This window comes from Vidua chalybeata, chromosome 13 (genome assembly GCF_026979565.1).
Source record: "Vidua chalybeata isolate OUT-0048 chromosome 13, bVidCha1 merged haplotype, whole genome shotgun sequence".
In the NCBI taxonomy this organism is placed as follows: Eukaryota; Metazoa; Chordata; class Aves; order Passeriformes; family Viduidae; genus Vidua; species Vidua chalybeata.
The window spans coordinates 14,236,850-14,263,243 of NC_071542.1; the positions used below are offsets into that span (position 1 = coordinate 14,236,850).

General features: G+C 42.0%; 1 protein-coding gene across 2 annotated transcripts in view; it reads right to left on the bottom strand.

The window, feature by feature from the left end:
• The window catches only part of AKAP13 (A-kinase anchoring protein 13), a 188,671-nt gene that overhangs the window by 106,416 nt on the left and 55,861 nt on the right, over positions 1 to 26,394 (bottom strand). For both annotated transcript variants that reach the window (XM_053954396.1, XM_053954395.1), the window contains exons 5-6: positions 16,107 to 16,403; positions 7,390 to 7,573 (exon numbers count right to left, since the gene is read on the bottom strand). In XM_053954396.1, the coding sequence (XP_053810371.1) occupies positions 7,390 to 7,573; positions 16,107 to 16,403 (481 nt within the window). The remainder of the gene's footprint in view (positions 1 to 7,389; positions 7,574 to 16,106; positions 16,404 to 26,394) is intronic.

Genomic DNA, 26,394 nt, shown 5'->3' on the forward strand with positions numbered 1-26,394 from the left:
AATCTCTCCTCATATGGCACAGGAGCAGACAGCGAGCGGCGGAAAAAGGAAAGGAAAGCCCACACCACACCGCTCCTGGCTTCCGGCAGATACGGGCGAGAGATTTTTAAGAAGAGGGAAGATAAGTGACAAAAGGAGAACAAAAAAAAACCCAAAAAAACAACAAACCACCACTTGATCAAAAGCTCTGCCTGGCCTCAAAAGCTGCAGAAACTGCTCAGCAACATGGGTCTGAAATTCGAGGTGCTGGTGCTTGCAGCAGGCGTGTTTTCCACTACCAAGAGACAAGGTTTGAGCTGCAAGGGAAAGGAAGAGGAGGGAGGAAGAGATCAGAAGATGAATGAAAAAGCCTCAGTGAGTTAAGCAAAACTTCATGTTAGGGAGATCTATCCCACAGTTTCACAAAGGGGTGAGGAAGGCAGTGTGGGAACTCAAGGTGTTATTTCCTGGGGATATCCCCTCCAGATTTCTGAGCTGAAACAAAACAAGCTCAGTAGCATTGCCAGCTCTTAGGATCTTACTGCAAGCCTGACAACAGCTGTGGGTTTATTCTGAAAGCACCAGCCTCTAGATCCATGCGAAAAAGAAAAAATGTAAAACAGGAAAAAATCTATTGAAAAAAAATTGAACGAAGCTCTTATCATTATGGCTGTGGGAAAAGCAAGGAAGAGGCCAGAATTTAGATGCTCTTATCTGTAAGGTAAATAAAAACATAAACAAATTGAATTGTAATCTTACATTGTTTTTATTACTATTATTATGGTATCCTAGTGAAAATACCAGATCAGATAGACTGTGATCTGGGATAAACAAGGAATGGTGCCTACAGGGATAGGATTGGTGGTGATTTTGCAACATGCCCACAGCACAGGCAATTTAAATCAAGCCAACAATCCCTCCTGGAAAAACCCAGCACCCACACTCAATGCAGTCACCAGCATTTAAACCAATCTTAGAAATCTGACCAAACAGAACTTCAGTGTTATTTGCAGAAGTGTTGGGGTAATGGAGGGTTTGTATCTGTATGACCAACTTTGCACTCACAATCTTCAGTGATATACAAAACACTAATACACACAAACACTTTCCTGCTCCTCCTTTATAACCATCCATATGCATTGTATATGAGACCCAGAAAACACATGCAACCAGCATGTGCTAGAATGGGTTATTTTTAAAATAAATCAACTATTTTCAAATTTGAAAGATAGTTAATAAACACAGAATTCATATTTCAGGTGTTTCCAAGTGTTCCAAATGCCCCAGGAAAGTAGAAAAAAGTATGTTTCTCATATAAGAAAAACATACATATTGTTCATTAATTTGAATAGTTTTGATGTTGAAAGAAAGAGTTAAAAGTTCATCAGATGTAGAAATAATGACTAACCCTTTACTGTGCCTCGCACAAACATGAACTGCAGTTGTGGGCTCTGACACCAAACTGAATTCAGGATTGCATAACCTACCCTTCAATATTAGATTAAATATTTAATAACTCAATTATATGTAATGCTAACTCCTCATTGATCAACACACTATACAGCAGCAAACCATAGAGAGAAAAGCTGGCTTGGCCCTTCAACAGTTGTTTGCAGATGCACATATGCTAAGGGAACATGTCCAGTATTTCCAAACACAATGTGTCTCTACTTCTAAACCCAAGCATTTCTTAGGCCCCAATGTTAATTATACATTTTTTTAAAAGTATAAAAATACAGCCATAAACTCTTATCAACTATATTTACCAAACAGTACAATCTGCATTCCATAAAAGTAACTGTTACTAAATGCATTTTCCATTTTTTTTTTCAGAGCATTATTTAAGAAGAAGGATGCCCTGCTCAGGATGTGGAGCTGTAGGTCCAACACAGAACCCAATGTCCACCTGGAGACTCATCAGTAAACAAAGGGAATTTAAGGTGACTATATGAAACACACTCAAGAGTGACAACAGATACCATTTGTTGCATTTTAAACTAAAAAGGCACCATCATGGAGAATACTTGAGCAAGCAGTGTTTACAGCTAAAACCAGCACCTCAGATCAGGACAAGTGATATGGAAGAAGAGTTGTCTCTGCAGAACATCTCCACATGCTGCAAGCAAGTGTGATCACTGACTCTGAGAAGAAGCTGTGCCTTTGGCTGCCTCTGACACAGCAGTTTACTAAGACTTCTTCTACAATCATCTGTTCAAACTCTAACCCCTATCATGAATGTCACTGCTTGGAGCAAATCTGCTCCAGAGACTAAATATGAGCATCCTAACTGGGTATTCAGCTAGCCCATGCCTGAGGCCAAAAACCCAGCAGTTCTGGGAAACCACTTATCTGCATTTTCTAAATTTATCCTGAAACAGAGTTGGTCTCTCATAATCACTTACCAACCATACAAGGCTGTCCAGCACTTATGGCCCCTATAATTTTTGGGAACACTTCCAGATCAGGATTGCTGGGGGAAGTAAAATAATTTCTTCTTATATCTTGGCAAATATTCTCAAATCTCTTCTGAATCTCTTCTTTCTCATCCTCACAGGTCTGTTTCCATGATCTCCCAGGAATACAATTTCCAAGTGGGAATACAGAAACATTAAAAAGCTGTTTCTATCACATGGACTAAGCCTTCTTTCTCTTCTGTGTTCAGAGGTGGTTACATACAAAACAAAGGAGAGGAGGGAGCCAAAGAATGAAAAGTCTTCATAGGGATGTGGGAACACACAAGGAAGTCAGTAAAAGTTGGAGCCTGATGTGGGGTTAGTAGGTGGAAGAGAGAAACACAAACCCTTCCTGCTCCATCACGTTTACACCTGGTTGCCCCATCCTCCCACTCCCAGTCTGCTCCTCTGCTGTGGCCAGAAGAAACCCACAGCACGTCAGCACCTTTCTAATCACGACGTTAAAATTATTAAATGATGATTCAACTGAAAATCCTACAGCCACAAAACTAGACCCTGTAGACCTCTGGCCTTCCCACACTACTCCAGACAGCTAAACAGCATCTCCTTAACACACCCCTCTCTGAGTCCTCTTCCAGTGCCCGTTTAACATTTTTGAATCCCTCTTAACACATTAATCTTGTGCCATCACTTGTAGATACAAAGTCAGCTGTTCTCCTGCCACACCACAGCAAGCCATACCTCAAACCCAGCTCCCCAAATAGCAATCAAATGGATTTGTTGCTTGGTTTGGAGTGGAAGAACAGATGGAGAAACATCAGCACTAATTCAATAAACCTTACAGCCTCTGATTCTGCTTAGCCAGAAATAAAATATATGTATACCATGTGACTGATTTTAAGATCATGCTTAAACACTCTGCTGAACATAAACTGGGTATTTCTGAAATTAAACACTTGCTTAAAGGCCCTGCTAAATTGGGGTGAAAAAAAAAAAAAGTACAAGGCAAATCCTCTTGCAGCTCTGGCTCAGAAAAGCAGAAAAGTGTATTTAGCTATAAAAGTAAAGTCACTGAAAAAGCATCCTTATTTGAGAGGCACCATGGAGATTACAGCCCAGACTTCACCAATTACTTATGTAAAATCAGAACAATAGCATGTGATAATAATGGATTGGAAAACATTCACAAAACCCTTCTGCTACCAGTGAGTTATTCCTCATGTGTTTTAATTAAATCATTTTAACTTTGGAAATACAGACTTCTACTAATTTACAGTTTCACAGAATGAGCCTCCAGTTTGTTGAAATCTGAAGGGAAGAGTAATCCCAGAGCTGTGCAGAAACACTTTAAAGCAAAAAGCAGAGAAACGAGCAAAAGTAAAAAAAAGTGTACAGTAAAAAACTCAGAGACTGTTGCAACCCTTTGCAGGGATTAGAAAAATGCAATTTAATTTCTTTTTTAAATGGGTTTTATTTTTCTCTCGCTTCCCTTTTTCAGAGGACATAAATCATTCTCAGCTGTGAAGGAACTAAAAGTGTTGGCTTTGCTGGGGAAAGAAATGTTACTGGACAGAAATAAAATCAGTGTTTGTATGTTTTACAAAGCAGTACTTCCAACCCCTCTGCAATCCCACATGCTCCCGGTGCCTTGAAGCCATTTTCCCCACTGCTGTAAGAGCCCTGCAGAACATGGAGCTGGCAGGGGATTGTGTTACTGCCCTGACTGCACTGGGAAACACCAACTCCTGCTCTCTGCAGCTGTCCAGTTACTCACGGAGTTCCACCAGCCTGTTTAATGGCTGTGCTGCCTCTCCAGAGCCAGCACCCTGCAGTCAGCATCACCCAGCTCCAATACTGGGGAGAAACAGGCTCCAACCACAGACTCTTCACTCTGGACATAGTTGAAACTCAAAGAAGGCTTTGCAAACTGTGTCATTTCCAAAGTTATCTTTACAGATAAATCTTTATATATATATTCCCCCTATAAAACTACTGCACTTCTGCACTGTCCTATTCCATTTGCACTGCAGGACACTGTTTACTGCACAGTTTTCCTCTTGGAGATAAAAAATGTCCATTCAGGAATGATACACAATTGATAGATGTTTATTGATGATGAATATTTATCTGTTTATATGAATATTTATTACTGAATGCTGCTATTGACTTGCTATCCTTGATGAACTACATGGGTTCTGTGACAGCTCCTTGTTTGGGTCTCAAAAGAAACAGCCCATGCACCTTTCCTGTCTGAGGATGAAAAGTCAGTGCACATCACAGAACAGGATACTTCCAGGGATGGAAAACTTACATAGGAAGTATTGTGTTGTTTTTTTTGGTTTTTTTTTTTTTTTTTTTACATGAAATACTGTAAAAGCTGAGAAGGAAAGTTCATCAGATAAACAGAAATTCAAAATATCACCAATGAAATTAGTTTTTGAGAAAAATATTTACACTGCAGCTGAATCAAGCTACTTTGCAGACAAACCAAGGCAAAACAACAACAGAGAAGGTTTTATGTCTGCTCTTTAGTGTATTCTAATTATGGCAAAATTTCACTCCTTCCCAATGCTGGCTGGGAGAATCATTGTAAAATGCAGGGTCCTGAAAATTAGCAAGCAATAGAACAATAAGTTCCCCCCAAGGATAATGCATCACAAAATACACTGCATTCATTTATTTGGCCTAGTGCAGTTTAATTACTTGTAAAAATAATGACTCCTTTGTAGGGGCCCTCACTAACATGCATTGCTGCTCTGTGTTTTGCTGAGTGGGACGAGCTGTGTGCCAAATTTGTGTGCATGGATTATACAGTGTGAGCATAGGCAGAGTGCAGAAAGGAGGTTGTACAGTGTCCTTTGTGTTTTGACAGCACATAAATGACACTCGTTCTCTTCACGGAATTGTCTGTGTTTTGAAGCTCAGTATTTCTCCTCCCAAAAGGGATTTTCAAGTCTTGATCCCATCTTATTGCTGAAAATGCTCAGCATACAAAAAAAAAAAAAAAAAAAAAAAAAAAATCACTGCTGGGGAATCAGGGTGTGCCCATTTTCTCACCATCCCCCTCCCGTGGGGAAGGGCTGTGGCCATCCTCATGTCACTGCTCCAGTCAGTCCCAAGGTCATATCACGATGCTCCACCACCACCCCACCCACTGAGAAAGGGAACCAGGGTTTCCAGCATCCACGGATTTCTGTTTGTAGGGCTTCATGGGAATAGAAGAGTTTTCACAGTCAGGGGACCTGAGGCATGGCTGTCGGATGTTTATACATCGTATTACCACCCAGCAGTCCAAGAGGAAAACAAATCACAAGGAACTGTCTAAGGATACACCAAGAAGAACAGGAATTGGGACCTTGATGGTAACATGTCTGCAGTTGCTTGTGTCTTATTTTCAAAGACAAACTGCAAAGGTCATCAGAGAAATTCCATGGATTGGGCCAGCACCATTCCTTAAAGCCAATGACACAGGATAATGTCATGGAATCCCAGTCCTCTTTTCATTCCTCTGAGTAAGAACTGCCATTCCAAAACTGGAGCCAGTTTGAAATACTTCACCAAATACATGAATTGCTGTTGTAATAGTTTTGTTTACTTCCCATTTTTATTTAAATTACCAGCTCTACTCGCATTAAGGTTGCAGTATTTGCTGTGAGCTCTATAATCGAGCTTTGGCCAGCTTAAGCTTCCTGACAGTATGTAAAGCCTGTTAATGTGGTTAGTCTCACCTTGGAGAACCTTGCTGCAGTTACAGGATGAATTTGCACATCCCATTTTTACAATCTAGCCTGTGAGATAGTTGTGCTTTCACAGTATGACTGACCTTGATGGAGAATAATGTAACACTGTCATCCTCTCTGAACTGATGCCAGCAAGGGTGGCAGCAGAAGCTATTTGGGTATAGGTCCCATCTCACCCTGCACCTTCCCCTTCACCATCACCTTTCCAAGTGGCTGCCTGAATTTGAGGATAAAACTTAAATGCAATCACTCCAGCAATACAGATCATATTTTCTGTCCCCCAACACTGCACCCAACAACTATAGAAAGCAGAATAATTTACAATTCATAACAGGGAACATTGCGTGATAATGTGGACAACACAGCAGACTCCTAAACATGACATTGGGTCACTCAACATAAACTCCAAATATCTGAGAAATCAATTCAGAAACACAAAGTTTATAACAAAGCTTAAGAGAACCAGGCATCAGAATAACACACACAGAGACTAAATCTTTTCTTCTATACAAACAGCCCTCTTGAGATTTTTTTTAAGCTCTTTGTCTTTATTAGCCTCAGCTATTAAAGCTAGATCTCCAAACATTTGCTGCTTGCCATCTTCCAAAGGATTCTTTGTAAAGCAGTGCAATAAATGCTTATGCCACTAGTTACTTGCTATGCGTTCTAAGACCTGACTCTTTCTTAAGACTATTTACAACAGACCTGTTTCTGTTAAATATTCTGTTCTCCTTTAAATATTTGCACTAATTCTTACCTTATTTTTTTAACCTACACCAGTAAAATGCCTATTCTCTACAAGCTGCTGCCTTATGTCAATATAATGATCATTATTTCATTTAACTAAAAAACTCCCTCTCTAAAAAGTAAGAATACAAGAGTCCACCACCACAATGCCTGTTAGCTCCCCTCTTTTAGGCAGTTGTGCTTGCTTGAAGAAAAGCTTTTCATTTGTGTTTGCATTAAGATTTGTCTTAATTAGTCAATATTACAGTGACTCACTTTGGACTTTACAAGACAGCTGGAAGCAGAATATTGAGCAACAAGGAAACACCCCCAAAACTATTATTGCATTTCCCCTAAACCCTCAGGACTGCCCCCACTGCTGCTAGCAAGAAGGGTAAAAGCAAAGTTATATCAAAATTGCCTTTAAGGACAGAGTATAGCACTCAGACATCATTGAGTAATAATGTACAGCAAAGCCAAGCATGGTAGAGAACGGAAAACCAACAGAGGAACCACCAAATCATCCTTACTCTGTCAAAAGTTGGTGCAGCTTCTGGTAGCCCCTCTCCAAGGCCAAGCTCACAGGCGTTGCCCCTTCGTTGTTGTGGATGCTGAGAGCTCCTCTTCCACCCGGCTGCTGGAGCAGAAACCACGTCAGCCGCAGCAGACCCAGCCTCACCGCAAAATGCATCAGCGTTTCCCGAGGGATGTTCTCTGGGAAGGGAGGAAAAGAAAAAAACAAATGGGAATTTGTAGGCTTGCAGGTTAGGGGAATGTTATACCCCCACATCCCAGCTCCACCACACAGCGGCTGGCATGGAGCTGACAGCCCAAAGGAACCTGCAGCACCTGGAAAAACAGCCTGGTTGCCAATATCCAGGAGACACCAGTCTCAAAGTGAGGGACATGCTTCAGTGGGGCTGGAAGTGCTCAGGACCTCTCATGCTGAGATTGACCACAGAAGTCAATGTGAAAACCCCACAATTTCCTGAACAGCCACAGCCACCACCAAGCCCCAGCACACTCAAACAGAAGCGTGGTCAGGTGGGTTTTCCTGGATGTCCAAAACTTCTTCTCACACAACCAGGACCAGGTTTTAGGGATAAACAACTTTTGTTACCTAATGGGATGCTGATTTATCCCAAGGCATGAAGAAAAAAAAAAACAAAAAAAAAAACAAAGCAATTATATTTGATGCACATATCCAAAACAGTTACAAAAGAGAACTGTTTAAAAACTCATACAGACAAAAAACCCAAAACAAACAAAAAAACCCCAAAAAAACCCAAACAAAAAAAAAAAAAAAAAAAACCCAAAAACCCCCAAGGTTTTCTTTCCTGGTTTGATTATGCCTCAGACCAGCTTTTCTCAGCTTAATACAGTAGCTCTGTCACTCTGAGTAGCAGCATTTATAAACTACAAATCTCCACTGCTGCTTTCTGTATTTAATAACCGTGACCTTCTAATTTGGTAAAAGTCACTCTAGAGCCTGAGCTTTCATCTCAGAAAAATATCCCCCTACTCCAAAAGCTGCAGCCCTAGAATGATGCTCTGAAAAGCTTTAACTAGAAATGAGCTCCAGATGCACTGCTGAAATCCAGCATTTGCAGATCAAAGCTTGTTATTTCTGTATGAAAGGCAAAAGCATTTGGGTTAAAAAAATTGCAAGAAATAAAAATTTGTTCTTTTAATTAACAAAGGATTTCAGTATTGACTGACAGCAACAACAACAAAAAGCATCAACTGGGTCTCAGAAAGCCATGCCAATGAGCATGCTCGGTATAAATGCTTTAATATCACAGAAATAATTTATTGGCTTATTGATTTGGGTTCCAGCCAAATCTATACAACAGGTTTTAAAATGCATGCACATAATGGCTTTAGGATTTAATTTTGTATTTTTTTTCTTTAAGAAGTGTGCCCCAAGAGAAGTCACTTCTTCAAAGTGCTGCTGTTTTTCTTGCTTATTTACTTACTTTAGGGACATCATTAAGACCTTTGGTGAAAAACAAAACAAAGCAAAAACGGGCAGCTCTCCACTGCCTCACACACAATTTTTCACAACTTTTTGGATCCAATTCTGAAGAACTAATCTGTATGCAAAAACCAAAGGCTTTCTGGCACCATTTCTCTTCTGAATGACTCCAAATTAGGTCTCTGGGCTACAAACCAAGTATTCCCCCTAACCTCCTCTTGATTACCGTAAAGCAAAACCAAGCTGCCCTGAATACACGAGTGTCTCTGAATGGAGGTTCCAGCTGATCAGAGAAAAGGGAATGGCTGAGCTCTCCCAGAGACAAATTCTCAGCCTTTGGCTAAGTAATGAGAAGGATTTGGGTATTAAATGTTAAAGAGCGCAATGATTCAGAAATAGCACAACATGGAGGTTAATCAATGGTTGCAGCCCTGGATTTAAAGAAAAATAAAAAATAACACAGCATATAGACAGACACAAAAGAGAGGGTACTGATGAGGCTGCAAAATGTGGATACAGGTAGGACTTTTCTAGAGTGAAAGCAAATGCCCAATGTTTTACTCCAATAACTTGTACATGCAAAAAGCTCCCACACTACCTGTACACTGACTGGCAGAGCCAACAAAATTAATGTGGTGTAATTCTTCCTACAGAGATGCAGGAGGCACAAAAGAACTTCTGTCAGAGTAAACAACTGCCATCCAAATAAAGAATGTGTTGCACTGGTCTGACCATGTTCTGTTCTCACATGGGATCTCCTGTTATGGCTGCTTAATTGAAAGGGAAAATCATCTTACTAATTAGAATGGACAGTCTTGCCCCAGAGCTGAGCAGTGTAGACCTGCAAAGCATAAGCACAGATCCCTGGACCAAAATGCTTCCTCCTCCTGCAGCTGAAGAGCATTACCAATAGGGAGAAGCATCTTCTGCTCACCAGCTCATGGTTCACCACTAAATACACACTACCAACTGCAAGTTCTGCAAGATGCAGGCAGATATTCCTCTTGTCCCTGAGCCAAATGGGTGCTTCTCTCTGTCTCATATGTCCAAAGATGAAATGACCCCTCCCAGTTGTCACAATGCCTTCCCAGTTGTCCCAATCTGCTGATATGACTGCACCTTCTGAGAACACCTTTCCTGTTCTGTAGAAACAATCTTCTTTATCACTGAATCAGTGGACAGGGTAGCTCCAGAGCGTGGCTGGAGGTGTCTGCAAACACAGCTGAGGTGAACGTGGCGCTGCCCTGATGCCTTTGGGCGGTGACAGTGTGCACACAGGATCTGTACAAGGAGAGGTGGCGTGCTGCCACCAGAGCATATTAAACACACAGGCTCACTCACTCTCCACTTTTGGAAGGCTCTGCCTGACATAGAACCTGGCACGAGGCCACCCTAACAGATGGGCACAGATGATGGCAGCAAAGAGACAAAGTACTGTACATCCAACAACTGCAGGGGCCCCAGGCAAAGGCTTTGGAAGGTTCTGGAGTGTTCAAAGCTTGCATGGTGACAGTTAAGAAGGCATGTGCCATCTGTGGGCTGGATTAACCACTAATATATAATGAAAATACATCTGTTGGGGTCTGGTGTTGCTCAAAACTAGACAAGAGCTGGTCTGCATCAAGTATGGACGTTTTTCTGGATGGAGAGGGGAAGAAGACAGACAGATCCCTTGAGACTTCCTACCTTTGCAAGGATGAAGCTTGTCACACAAAATGTTTGAAATCCAGTCAATGATTTTATGATCTTGTCATGGTGCAAAATGTCCCACACATGAAAGAATATCAAAAGCTTTAACATGCAAAAGCCAGAGCCCCTTCTTCTACTACATACCAAGCAAGAGCTTCTTGTCTTAAAATGGCTGTCGTTTGAATGTCAACAAGAAGCTTCTGGTAATTAGGAAATTGTGGAAATACACACGATACTGAAAAGGCCAAGATTGTTTTGTTCCTTTCTCATTTCCTAGTAACCGGCAAGAGTTGAAACATATGATTATTGCCCCATAATGGCAGGGTACTCTAGTCCAGCTGGCAAAACACAAGACTTTGAATATATTATTTTTGTGTGATTGTTTTCTGCTGTGATACATGAACAGACAGTTTATCTGCACAACTGAGGACCAAATTTCCATAGAAGACTGTCATATGTACTTTGCTAATAGTAAAGGATTAAGGTTTAAGGTGCTATTAGGACAAAAAAAATAAGCATTGAAGGGGAAAAAAAACTTTGAGTATAACATGCCCAAGAACACTAAGTAAAAACTTTCATTTTAAACCTGATTAAATAACAAAAAAATCCCCAAAAACTACTGTTCCTTTTTTAAAACACCTTTCCAGATAGAGTAGAGTAACCTACATCTAATGCTCAGTTTATCCTCCATGCCCTGAGACATCTCACGAGCCAGCCATGGAATGGGGTAGCATTGCTTCGTCTTCCTGTGCTCGTGACCTTTACTTGGTTCTCACCCAAACGCATGTACACTCAGCGATTTGGAAATCTACCATCATCTCTGGCCCCAAAATCTTGCTTTCTGCTGAAAATGTTCTCACTGCTCAGATCAATCCTTGAGAAACAAGGGTAAAAAATCCCAGAACCAAGCTGCCACCTCACACTGAGGTCCTAGAGGAAGGCTCCAGCAGATAACTGCCCTGCAGAAAGGTCAAGGCAAAGATGATGTGTTTGGAGATATGAGCTCAGTTAATACAAAGATGTGTGGGTAATTCCTTTCTTAATCTGATAAACAAGACATTTTTCAAAGGACACCAAAAGATCTCCATGTCCCCATTCCCGCTAATATCAAAGGGAGCAGGAACATTCTCATGCCAACGATTTCTCGGCCACAGACTAAACGGTACATCTCAGTCTGGAGCAGAACATTTCTGATGCTGTCTGAACAAGAATTGCTTTCTGCTTCCCATTTTCCACTGCAGAGGGCACTAAATTTAGATGTGGAAAAGACTTTTTACATCTTATCAAGGACTGCTGCTGAACAGAGCACTTTGTGCTGTTGGCACTGAACAGATCATGATGATTTATACCATACCATCCTTTATCAGAGAGTACAGAAGCTGAGCAGCAGACTGGAAAGGATATGAAACCCAACCAAAAGAACACCTGTAACTATTACATTGAAAGGTTTCCAAGAGAAACTATAACAAGAGTGCAGCAGATGAACACATTAAAGCTTCATGTCTGAAATACATCATCAGTAGCATAACTTTAGCATCCTCCCATGGGAAAAAATTCTAGGTACTAATAACCTAATTCTAAAGGTTTTAAGAAGTTTTTTTAGGATTTTTTGTTTAAAATAAGATTTTTTTGGTGACTTTCTCCCTTCAGTCATTCTCCCTTCATGCAAAAAAAAAAACCAATTCATGATCTGTATTCCCAGTGAAACTCACGTTATCCTGTACATTGAAATCCTACTGGTTTTGTACATGAAGCTATTAAACCCATAATCCTAACATATTCAGACTATTTCAAACCAGGGCAGAGAATTTCCCTCTACACCCACCCCCACCTGGTGAGGTCATGGAGTTTAATTTCCCAAACAGTTCTTATCGAAGGACCGTGTTTATCCCAGAGCACTTCTGGGAAGCTGTACATATTCAACACATCAGTAACTGCAATCAGTTAAGTGTTCTATCTAATCTGATGGTCTCCTGGTTATCTGCCTGAAAACCTGGCTCACTATCTCACAGCAGTCCTTACACTCCCAGGGGAATTGCTCCATATCATGGTGATCACACAACCCTCTGCCAACATTAACCAGCTCCTGAAGCACCAAAGAAAGCTCACACAACCAAAAATCAACCACAGCTCTGGGTTTCACCACTCACTTTTAATAAGCAAAATGGAAAGACTGTTTCCTCAAAGGTTTTGTCATAATATTACTTCCAAGTTATTTTGAAAGTGATCTGTTTACTAGTGATACAATCAAGCTCTCTACGTTTTTCATACCTGAGCCTCAGGTCCTCCCTCATTTTTTTCTCCTTTTTTTTTACCCCACTGCAACATAAATAAGCCATTATCATTACTTATACCTTAAAGTATTCAGTTGTGGTTTTCTAGTTAGCTTATTTTCTCTTCAGTAATTAAAAATAGAACATCACAGTCCTGCATTAGCATTGCATACATCCTCAGGATACATATTAAATTTTGATTTCTAGACATAAAGCGTTAACAGTCTGTTCCATTTAAATAGCTGCCTTTAAATGCCACTGAGAACAGTAAATAGCCCCACTGTTGACAGCAGTAACAACTATGTTCTTTAGAAAGTTACAGTGCACTTGTAATTATTAAGACAGACATGATTATATGGCACCTGAAAGAAATGCTGTGTTTGGAATACCACAGTAACAAGACTAATCCTTAATTATGGATATTCTGAAATGTGGGTGCCATTGGAGCTCATACAGATAGACAGATAACTAAGAGCAAGGCCCAGGAGCTGCTTGCTGTGGAGGGACAGTGTATGATTGGTGAAGAGCACAGCTGTGTCTGAGGGACTGTGCTCTTCCCCAGCCACACACTGTCCCAAGCTCTCTTCTACCTCCCAGATCATCCCACCAAATGTTGAGTACCCTCTGCCAGCAAGAGAATGGAGCCCGAGCACTCTGATCCTTTGATGCCAGGGATCCTAGGTGCTCCCATGCCCAGTTCTGCAGCTGTGTCTGTTCAGTGACACAGCAGATGAGTTCAACAGCCTCAGGAGACTGAGGTGGGTGGAACTTCCAGCAGCCTCTCTGCCCTCTGGGGTGACAGCAGTGAACTCCCTGCCCTCTGCTCGAAGCCTGGCCAGGGCTGGGTGCAGGCAAAAGCAAGGAGAAGCCTCCACACAAAGCCACCCCTTGCTCAAAATTCAGCCTGGATTTGTGCTCAGTGGTAGATCTTGTACCCAGCTTCTGCCTGCAGAAAGCCAGTACTCCCTAACTTTTTTGCAAAAGTTAGACTCTTACTACAGGCCTTTGAAAATTCGACCTTTCAGCGTGTTTGACAACAGCAGCCTCCTCTGAGCAGCAGTTCCCCATCAGGCTGTGGCACTCGGGGGGCTGGCAGAGGCTCCCGGCTCGCTCCTGCCTTCAGAGGTTTTGCTGAACAGCAGCGTTTTGTTTCCAGCCCACAAGAGCCCATAGAGACGTGCCAGCTCAGAGGCAGCGCTAAACATCTTTCAAGAAGGGATCTGACATTTTCTTTTGTTCTCATTTCTATAGTATTTTCTCCTTCGAGAAGGTTATTTGAAGTTATCTGGTGCTGACATTTAGGGAAATGTGAAGCATGAATTGCAGTAGCTGTTCATAGGTAGTGAAGCAGTGCAGGACAGGGTGTCCCACTGCAGGCATTGGCCAGAATGTGCCTAATTGTTCAAATACTCCTACAGTGCAATCTTTGCAGTGCTTTTCTCTCTCCCACACACAATTTAACACACAAGCACCAGAATAAGGGTGCCATATTTTAGCACAGAGGTTTTTCTAATCTAGCGCTCCATCATAAACCAAGGACATCTCTTCCATCTCACTCTAGCAAAACAGTTTTGTGACCAAAAGGATGCTTATATATGCAAATCCTTCCTGTCACAGACACAGAAATTCCCCTGAATTCCCTATGTGTAAATATCTCCCTGCAAAAAAACTACCAGATAACTCTGCCTCTAACAAAAAGGAACATATTTTCAGCACTAATATTCTTGAATTAAATTTGCATTTAGTGACATTATATTTATTCACTTCTATCTAGGCACACCTCACCACAAGATGCCAAAACACTCAAGAGCTACAGAATTTGGCACTACAGAGCTCCCCCTTCTCACTGTGGATGCTCCACAAGTGCATTAACATACAGAGTCCTGCATAACCACAACTTCCAGACACATAAGCAAACTGGGCAAACCAATGTAAATCTTATGGCCTGGTTTCCCTAAGTGCTGATTTTCCAAAGAATAATAATTAAAAAAAAAAGGCAGATCTTAGCCTTCCTGCAAAAACAGCAACAATTCAGAGTTTCAAAGTTTTCGTTAAGATCACTTAACTGTATTTATATCACTTAAACCAGAAATGTTTGCATTATCACAACACTTTTCAAATGCAGAAAGTAACATCGGTGACTTCCACACAAGAGGAAAAGAAGTGTTATCTCCTTGTAAACCTATGACAGCTGCTGAATTTCTATCAAGGAGCCATTAAGTATGATCAAATATTTTAATGTCTGCTAACAAGGGAATTGCCTGTCCTTGTATTGCGCTTTACAAAAGCAGTCAGCAAGCTGAAGAAAAATAAAGCAGGAAAATCTCCTGTGGAAAACCCTGTTGCAGTGAGCAGAACTGAGCCTGCTGTGCCAAGCAAGCCACATCCCAGCCCCATTCAAGTGTTTGTGCCATTGCATCTCATAAAAGATAACAGATGCCTCACAGTCACATTCCTGAAGTGAAACTGTTTGCCAAAATACCCTGGAAATTTACAGCAAGGATTTGTACATACTGCAACTAGTCTCCTGGTCCCACGTGTGTTTCCTTTCAGCCCCTTCTGACAAAATAAGCAGAACTCCAAGGACACAGACACAGCACTCTGAACACCTCAGCACTTCTGCTTCAGCAGCCACCAGGGACTTTGGGGCCAGCCTTGGGATTTATTTACAAGCTCTCAGTAGCCTTCACTACTGTGGTTAAGGGTCAAGTTTTCCCACCCTTCCCTTATTTGCAAAATTGTCCAGGCTTATTTTGGGGAGCTGCAGTGTTAGCCCATCCTGTGTGCATCCAGGGATGTGATATAAACCCTCAGGGCCAGAGCCTCAAGTTCTCCAAGAAAAATCACGTGCGTTTTTCATGTCACAGTCATTTTGCATCTGTGCTATAAAACCAACATTTACTACAAGCGCCAAATTTCTGGCACAAGGATATTTCCAGGAGCATCAGCTATTCCACACACAGTGTTCTACCAGCATATAGCACTATGCTGACACACATGCCATTGTTACACACACAAAAAAACATTTTCAGGCTATATGTGAAAATACTGACTGTCAGCTCGTGCTATTTCATAAGAGAAGAGCAGAAGAAATCATGAGTTACAATTATATATTTTATATTAAAATATATTTTATACCTTATATATTTTAAGGAAGTTAAAGGGCAAGATATGGGATGTGGACATCACATCCCACCTCTGAGCACCCATTGGAAGGTACATGGCAGGTCCCAAGGCAGGGAACCCTTTCTCCCAGGCTTTTTACCTCTCTCCCAGCCTGCAAATCTCACTGTGCCCCACAAGTCCTCACCGGTCAGGGACTGGTCTGCTCCCAGCACGTTCCATTCTGCCGGCAGCTTCAGGTGTCGAAATGCCAAGGCCACTTTCTCATCCAAAAAGTCCACGTCTGCAGCAGGTGGCCTTGAGCGGTCCAAGAACCGTGTGAAATTCAGCGCCTGCTGGTTGCCAGCACAGGTGGCCAGAAACTGGGCGGCATCGTAGGCTTCGTCCTGGACAAACTGGAAACTCTCTTCTGCCACAACCAGAACGGGGTGACCTTCTCTAGAGGCACAAAGTGCCACCTTCACTGTCTCACAGCAGTCATGGCCTGCAAAACAGAATTCAGACAAATGGTAAAAAAAAAAAAAAAAGAAAAATGGCATGGGCTGAGGAAACACAACTGAGCAATTCTTTTGACACACACACTCTTTGCATTAAATCAAATAAGACCAAGTTATTGAGGGTCACAACTCTAAAATAATGTTATCTTTGGAATTTATATGTATCATCAGAGATAAGTATTTCTAATAGATTTTAAAAGGAAAAGGTGTATAACTCTTCTCACTCCCAGTATAAGCCAAGAACTATAAGCCACCCAGGCTATTTATATACAGCAACAAGCAATCTCAAGAGTTTTAAGTAATTTAAATAAAAGATTTTGCTAACGTACCTAAAGCCAAACAAACTTTTCTTTTGCAGCTCTGCAGGACTCCAGGAACTCATCAGAAACTAGAATCTGAGTGCTGCAAAACTACATACTCCAAATGCTGTCACAACACTTGGCTTGCACTGAAACCATTGAAATTTCACCTAAAACAAAGGTCTACATGGCTACGAGAGCACGACCTGCCTGGGCATGCCCTGTGTGCTCTCACTGCTCCACCTGCCCCTTGCATTTGGGTTCACACAACAAAACTAAAAACTAAACCTGCTTCTGCTAAATAAAAGCATGGAAATGGCCACTTGCCATATTTACAAAACAAGAGGGTTGGAAGTCTGGTAATTTCATTATTTATTTAGGGAAGGGAAGGGAAACAGGAGAAAGAAGCATGGCAGCAATTTCATTGACTCAGAAACTTGAGGGGAAAAAAAAACCAAACAGCAAACCAAACACCTTTTGGGAATTTTAAAAGGAAAAATATACTATGTGTCCAACACAACCAGAACTTGCAGTTGTCAGACATGCCCCTTTAATAATAAGGTTTGTGTTTCAAGTTCACTGTGTGGTACAGTTTCTTGTTCCAGCCTCAGACTGACATCATGGCTGTTTTTGCCAGAACAGCATGGACCCTGTACTAATTACTGGAAAAGCTTTTTTTTGCCCATGACCTCAGCATACTACCACATTCACAAAACCCTGATTAATTAAATACAAAATGACAATTTATTTTTAAAGGCTTGAAAATTCAATTTAAGCCCCTATTTGTGGTCAGTGGGAAAGTTTCCTTCTTCTGATGGGGCCTTTTGCTGTTGATTTCCCTGACAAAAGGGAAAATATGTCCCTAATCTTCATGGTCTTTCAGCCAACCTCACAAATCTGTTCTGAGGCTTTTGGCATCCGTACAGATTTTGTCTACTGAAAGAGGCAATCCTGAAGTTAATTGAAAGGTCAAAACTGCTATTAGGACACTGTGGGTAACACCAAAATTGTCAGAGATGAGGCTGTGGCTTCCTAAGGAGAGCAAATGCAGCTGGAAAGGTATCAAAGGCAAGTGGAGAAAGGGAGGAAAACACACACGGATGTTGCCGCAACTGCTCAATACAACCAGGATGCTCTGAAGCTGAAAGGTGAATAAACTGCTTTCCTTCCAACACCAGATACCTATTAGCAACAGGATGATATGAAAGCTGAAGGAGTAGATTTACTAGTTCTGTTGTTTTGAAGAATAAGGGTAGGAAGAACTTCTAGTGCTCTTGAAAATACTGCATGTGCATTCTAATACATTACTGTATTAGTACTCAGCTGCCCAGATGGAACCCATTCACAGATTCCGCTCATCCTCACAGTCAAAGCCCCAAATGCTCAAGGGAGAAGTGGGGAGGATGATATAACTTTGAGGGAACTTGCTTTTAAGGTCATTTAGAACTGTACATGCCTCCCCCTACACCTTCTTGATTTGCTGATCTTCCTAAGGACGTCAAACACAGAGCAGGTAAGACATTGATTTTGTTTCTAGCCTCCACAAAAGCAGTGATCTCTATGCACACTGTGAGAGGACTGTGCCAGCCTACAGGAGCTGACTCAAATCCTACAAGCTGGGCTCTCTTTAACTCAGAGCAGTGGAAGGTTGCTAGAATGCAGAGTTAAAAAAAAAAAAAAAACCAAACACAGTAAAAGCCTTCTTAATAGCATGAGGACAGCTAAACCTTTTATTAAAAATATTTTCTGCCTATCCCCATAAGAATCCCATCTGCAGAATAACCTAGAATACGACTACTCTGCCAGCAGACTTTCAGGATTGGAGCAGCAAGCCAAAACGGCCCACGAGCAGCTACAGAGAAACCATTTGGGACAGTCACTTCCTTGTCACAATGCCAAAAATCTCTGCTGTTGTTTGGACAGCAAAGGCTCCTCCATTGAGACAACAACTACAGAAACCTCTGTCAAGACGTGTGGTATCCTCAAAGCAGCACATCACAGATGTACACAAAGTTCCCCTGGATGGAGCCTGTGTTAAACACCAGCTGCAAAGTGCAACACAAGGGAAGGTGATTAAAAGGCAATGTCCTGACCTGTGGCCAGCAAGGATTCTACTGAAACTTCCCCAGATATTGAATGCAGCCTAGAAGAGAAAGTGACAGACCTGACAATCCATTTTTATCTAAGAGGATCAAACAAGAATCATGCTAAACCCTAGGGAATGCTCTTCAGAAGGGTAACAGCTTGCAGTGCTTTGATGTTGTGCTTCCTCACATCTGAGAAGATGTCAGACGTGGGGGCAAGAACATGGGACAGGTTCTGACTTTTAGCAAGCACTTCAATGAAAGGGGAGCCAGTATCTAACAAGAGCAGACAATACTAGAAAGAGTGCTCAAGAGGTCTCTCTCCCCCTGCTTTGAAATGGCTGCTGGAATAGTGTGAGCAAACATGTCCCCAGTACAGGAACCTGCTGAAGGAATCATCAGTGGGGCAACACTTCTCACCACATCAAAAATCCAATGGCCTGGACTGATATCTGAACTTCTACAGCCCTTGTCCCAGGGCTCCCCAGAAGGGAGCTGAGCTTTCTGGCACTCTCAGGAGGTACATGGTTATCACTGTGAAACCAAATCTGTTTTCACAAGGTTAAGTAACTTGTTCACAATCACACAGAGCTCCAGGCAGTGCTAGAATAGCCAGTATTGCTCCTGTGCCTCACCTTTGTGCTCCCTCTGGCAGAGAGTAGGGCTTTCTACCATGGGTTAAGCACCAAGTTATGCACTTATCAGCCATCAGGGTGGTTCCATCACCTCTGTCCATCCACTATGGACTGCTGTAACCCCCTCCTACATCTGCCTAGATGTGGAACAGAAAAACGTCTGACATTGAAAGAGGAAAAAGAAAAGACTCTGGGTGAGTCAGTGGGCTGGTTTTGGTGTTTTGGTAGAATAATTTTCTTTCCTGTAGCTAGCGTGGGGCTGCTTTGGATTTGTTCTGGAAACAGTTTTGATCATCCAGGCATATTTTCCTTCTTGCTGAGCATTGCTTACACAGACCAAGGCCTTTTCTTCTTCTCACCCACCCTACCAGTGAGCAGGACTGGGGCACAAGGAGTTAGGAGGGGACACAATGAGGACAGCTGTCCCCAAGTGACCCAAGGGATATCCCAGACCATATGGAGTCATGGTCAGTGTATAGAGCTGGGGAAAGAGGGAGGAAATCTCCACTACATGTGATGGAGCCCTGCTGCCCTGAGGATGGCTGAACACCTACATGGAAAGTAGTGACCTAATTCCTTATTTTGCTTTGTTTGCATGTGGCTTTTACTTTGCCTGTTAACCTGGCTTTATCTGAACTCTGAAGTTTTCTCACTTTTGCTCTTCCAATTTTCTTCCCCATGGCACAAGAGGCAGCTGTGTGGGGCTTAATTGCTGGCTGGGGTTAAACCACAACAGTCAGGAAGGGCAGTGAGCCTATTTAGAAAGGTTTGCATTTCCACAGGCTGAAAACACATGTAACTGAATAAATCACACAGATAAGATCGCCTCAGAGAAGGGATGAGAAATCTCCATGCTTTACAATGCCATCAGATTCCCAATACTGCCCAGCAACCCTTCTTATTGCCTTCAGTCTTCTCCAGAAATCAGGCCCTTTGGCCAAATAGCAATAGAAATTATTAAATACTCAATTATTGTCTTGCTTGTACCATCCAGCAGTATCCTTGTTCAAGTTTTAACTCTCCTCACAAACTTAAGTGCTTCTCTCTAGCTGACATCTCAGACTGCCTGGCTATACTTCCTTTCTTCACCTATTTTTTTTGTTGCAACAGTATCAAATGTGGTCATTTGCATGCTGTCTGTGATAAAAGTCAAATAATCCATCCCTTAACTGCAGCAACATTGCATTTTATCCCATTTCTCCTTTTGCTCCTCAGTTACTTTAAATCTAGCTTGGAAACAGCTATTAACTTGGAGCTGTTTTGAGAAATACCAACATACTGCAGGAAAAATACAGAAATTAAAAAACTATTTCAATCTATGCAGGGATGGGTACAGTGACTAATTCTGCTGCTATGAAGTGAATTCCTCATCTACACATCAAACCACACTTTAAAAATTATTTTAAATGAGACAACAGCTCTTGAACTGAAGAATTCCTTACTGGGAACGAATGGAGACACTTAATGAAGCTTGCTCTGGGGAAAATACGAGAATAAAAAATGAAGACATGGTGCTCTGGTCTGTCTGTTCTTATCCCTGAAGAGATGAGATGTATCAGCATGATAGCGCTGCTTCCTCTACATGGAACTGATGCAGATCAATGAGCATGAGAACAGGGGGGATTTCTCAGCTGCAAGTCATTAGCAGAGAAGTTAATGTACAGCTCAGACCTGTCCATCTAATTGCTACCTGTGCCTGTGACCTGGGGAGCAGCTAAAAGGGCAGCAGCTCAACTCTTCTGACTTCTTCTCGTTTAACAAAGCCTACATGGAGACAAAACACCCCTAAACAGAGCTTTATTAAAAGATTATTTCATTTCCTACTCCTCCAAAAGTGGAAATCCTGTCCAAACCTCCTATTTTCAGAACTCACATTGGAGCAATCAAACAATGGGCCCCCAGCCTGGGCAGCTATTTAAAGCCCTGCTGGAAGCACATGTTTGGGTTTGCTTGGTAGCTGACTAAAGACTAATTGCATCCTCCAAGTCACCATGGTGGAGTTGGGTTGAAAGAGGTCTTACAGAGAGATTTAAGGACAGGAAAACCTGACAACAAATGTTGTGAACCTCATGAAGGATCTCAGATTTCCATCCAAGAGATGTTGCCATCTGGTGGCTTGTGGAAAAGGAAGCCAAGGGATCTCCTGTGACCATCCAAAAAGTGCTTCTTTTCTGCTTCAGAAACCCTGAGTTCTGGTTCTGAAAATCAGAGCCCGTCTTTGAAGCGCATTTGTGAAATGTACACAGTTACTGTATTCACTCTTGCAACACAGGAAGCCTTATGAAATACACAGGCACAGCACCAGCACTGGACAGGAGCCTCTGCTTTCCCTTTCAAACCTTGCACTGGAAAGGTGAGAGAGAGATTGAAGAGTGGGTAAAGATTTTTTTAAAGGCCATTACACACTGCAGATGCCCTAAAAACCTAGAGAATTGTAAGACCCCACACATTACATCTTAAATAATTTCAACACAGATTCAATCACTTTTTCCTGTGACTGATGTCATCTAGTACTGGCATCACTTCCTTTTAATTACACTGCCTCAAGCAATTAAATACCCCGAAGAGGATGAACTGCAAAAAGTCTTCTTGGCTATGCTGTTTTAGTCTATTTTAAGGGTTTTTTTGTTTCATAATTAAGAGTATTTTCAAATCCACTAGTGGTATTGCCAAGTGGCCATTTGTTATGCAACTTGTTTACCCTTCTGGTCTACCAGTACAAAGATTGTAATTCATGAAATACAGCTTTTTCTATGAAGAGTTGTTTCTTAGGGGAAAACACAGTCTGTGGTAGAAACTAATAAAGCATCACCAGATGTAAAGGATTTCACAGTAAAAGAAAAGTTTGAAATGAAGGTCTTTCCAAGCTAAGTGAAATTAATTTTTGTCTGTCCTTTTAACTAGCATAAAGAAAGTAAGGAGCAAAAAAAAAAAAAAAAAAAAAAAAAAAACAACAACTCTGAGAGCTATGGAATTAAGAACAAGTTAAAGACTGAAACTGCTTCTCTGCCATAGCTCAAGGATGGAGAAAAAGCTGAGAGTGAGTCAACGGGAATGTGTCAGCCCTGTGGAAACTGCTGGCAGGCAGCTACCAGCAGACAGACAGTCTCTCAGACCCTTTTTCTACTTCAGTTTTGATTCTCCTCCCCTTTGAAACCCACACAAGAATCCTTCACCTTTTGAGTTCAATGAACACAAGAAAAGCGATTTTGGTATTATAGAGCTTGGAGTGATACAACACATTGCAAAAGTACTCACCAAGGCAATTTCATCTCACTAAATTTACTTCTCACTAAATTTTGGTGACCTGGCTCACAGACAGGGTGTTTCTTACCCGTCACTTATTTGATCAGGAGCTGCTGCAGCAGCTCTGGATTTCTGGACTGTCTCTTCCTGTTTGAAATTTCATTTAAAATTTCTCCCGTGTCTCCCACACTTTCCAGACCAGCAGTCATTAAATGAAAAGCAAAATATATGTCCAACCATACAGCTGCTATGGTGATGGCATGCAAACTTTTGCAATAAATGCACCACACAAATAGTGGAGCTCCCAGCACATCAGCTCCTGCAAGAAAATTTCCCCAGATCTCCCCAAGAGCTTCCCAATGCTCAGAGGCCTCCGCTGGCCACAGCAAGCTGTGGTTGGGACTTTTGACTTGTGTGGACAGTGATGAGGTCATTCCTTCTTCTGCTGGTTTGCTTGCCAGATCATGATTTGAGGATTTTTATTACTGGGTTGGGTTTTTTCCCAGTGGTAAAAAAGCTGCTCTAGCAGAGAGACAGGAGATGAGGCTGCTGTCTTGCAATGAATGTTTCACTTCCCTGCTTTACAGAGATTTCCTTCACTACCACATGCAATCTGCTTGGCCTCAGTTACCCTCCCTACCCTGCAGAGATTTTGGGAAGAAAAAAATGCATTGAGATTACAGCAGGCTCAGCTGCTGTAGGAACAAGGACTTGCTGAAAAGCTCAGTTAATGACCAACACCAGGAGGACAAGCATCTGTGACCTAAGAGGACACATCCACCCCCAACAGTACAAATTCAGCAGCCAACAACAGTTAACCACAGCAGCAGAGATGGTATCATTTCTCTGCTTCCTTCCTGCTCAGACTTTTGACACTTTCTTAACACCCAAACCCCAGTGACCAAGCTTTGGCACTGAGATCCTCACTGGAGCAGTGCCAGTGCCATTACACCTCCACCTGCCACCTTAATGCTGTGTCTGATACAACAATGCTTGAAATTGTGCTGTAGAACTACACAGTGCCTCTGGTACTGAGGAAAACTGCTTCCATTAGGGAGAATTTCAACCAGATTAATTAGAAATAGAAGAACTGTAACACTGACAGCAAAGCCAACAGTTAAATAAGGTTTTGGTAGCTTTTCACTGAGACAAACAAAAGCTTGCTTGGATGATGTAACCTGGTGTGTCCTTAGGCTGGTAAAAGAGCTACTGAAAGCACACAAAACCTCATCTCCTGGCTAATTCTTGAACCTCAGTAGCTAATTTTGACTCTTCAAATTATGACTGGGCAGCTCAGATGAGAATCTGTTTCTTAAAAGGAGAAATTACCTTCCTTAAATTAACACAGCCAACAGCAGGGCAGGATAAATAATCCATCCCATTCTTCAGAGCAAGAGTGTAAATACAGGTAAGTATTCTGTAGTTTGAAGAAATGATAAATCTGTATTTATTCACATCTTCAGGTAAAATAAAGCTGCTCCCATAAATTTACAATCAGAAGTCCTTTCTTTTACTTTGTACAGAAATAAAAGCTCACATCTGAACAGCAGTATGGACTATATATATATTCAGTGTTTAAGGCTGGTGATAAAAAAAGCATAGGAAAGAAGCCGATTGCTCTAGGAATTATATAAGATGCAGCAGTCATTTAATTCTGCAGTGATAAGCTTTTATTTAGGTAAAGTCTTTCAGGATATAGAGAATTTTCACATACAATGAAAATTTATGGGGTATTTTGACAGCTTATGTTTCCATTCCATTTTCTCTAATTTTTCACCTAAAACAACTTTATGTTGTTAAGATTTCTTTTTAAATGTGATTTTTTTGAAAGCTTTGCTACAACATTCTGATTAATTTTGGCAGCAAATGTAATGAAATAATTTGCCTGTCTGTTACACTTCTGTACATCAAGAAACCCATTGAAAAACTCAAGAAACAAAAATTACAAATCTGGGCTTGTTTTTACTTCAGCTTGAACAGAATTACAGTCACCCCTTTCACCCCAGCCACTGATGGACTTCAACTGAAGTCTCCTGGGGACCACATGAAATTTTGAGGACTTGGGGAAAGAATGAGGGAAGAGCCTGTGAGTCCAGAAGGGATGCAGAGAAGGTTCAAGGAAGGCAGAGAGGCTCCTGAGTGAATCAGCCCTTCCTCAGTGCACCTGAGCTGTCCCCAGGAGCTGCTGTGCTCGCAGGGATGTGCAACACTCCTTGCATCACAGAACAAATGGAAGATGCTTGGAGCTGCAAGTAAAGGGTGAGATTTTGGCTAAAAGCTGTTTGCAGGAGTTTCCTTGCAGAGCACTTGCTAAGTGCCCCGGGCTGGGTGTTTGAACAAGGGCTGGTCTCACACACACTCTGTGCTGTTCATGGCTAATCCCTCCGAGGTCAAACAACGCTCTGAGTCACCACAGCCATCGCCAAGGCAACTGTGGAACATACAGAGTAAACACATGATTACAGATTCACTGTGCATCCAGGAAGGAGGAGGAGGAGGAGGAAGAGCTGCACTGAAGTAAGTCATACTTCCACTGAAATCAGTGTAATCACTGCTGAAACAACACTGGACAAATGCACAAGTGTCAGCAGAGGGTGTAAAAAAAATCAGACTTTCCCATTTCTTACTTTGCTTTTCCCCAACAATTTCTTCATCACTGAAGTATTTTTTTTCTTAGGCAGTCTCACCAAAATGAGGTATGAGCACAGATGAGGGTGTTATCCATATGGCCACTTTACATCTGAGATGTCACCTCTTCCTTGCACCACAGCCCTGGATAGTGCAGGAATGAGACTGCCTTTCTGAAAGGTCCCTTAAAACTCTGCCTGAAACAAGCTCTATTTTGGGACAGCACCCATCCCAGTCCAGCTTCACACAACACAAGATCATGACTGTACTGGGTAAAAAAAAAAAAAAAAAAAAACCCAAAAAAAAAACACCAAAAAAAACCAAAAAACCAAAACAATACATTATTGCTACAGGAACAATTGAGAGAAATTCCCTCTTTTCCTTTTGAATCATGAACAGCATCAGATTTCCCACTAACAGTACCAAAAGGAGCTGCAGGAAGCCCTCTCCAGTGACTCAGTTACATCTGGGGCTGGCAGGACAGGACAGGCAGTGCCCAGAGCATCACTCTGGTCCCACCTGGCAGCCACCGCCCTGGGCACGTCCAGCACTGCTGCAAGGGCAGCAGGGATGGGAAAACGTCCTTCCTGGCCGGAAATCCCATCCAGCAGGCTGGCTCCCACATGGGCTGGAGGGAACACTGAAGCTTTTCAGTTCCTTTCTTGGCGCAGCAGCCACGGCCCCGAGGGAGAGGTGAAGTCATTTTGAGCGGGGCTGGCAGAGCCCCACGCCCACCACACAAAAGCAGGGAAGGAGTCACCCCCCCTTGCTCTTCTGGGAGAAAATAAGCACTAATCTAATTGATTGCACGGGGCTCCAGTCATCAGTAGCCATAAAAAGGCTTCTCTTCCCAAGCCAACTGAACAACATGAACGGCACAAAAAGAGGAGGAAATGAAAAAAAATGGAGTGGCCAACTTTTAGCCACTCATTCCCAAGAGAAAACAACTCCAAATTTTACTCCATGTGCATCTCTTACAAAACAATACTTAGGAGGTAGATGAAAAGACAAACCCAAGAAAAACACTTGATGGCCTGAGTTACACTGTGTGTAGTGAAAATGTCAGGCGTTTTTCTCACACTGGTA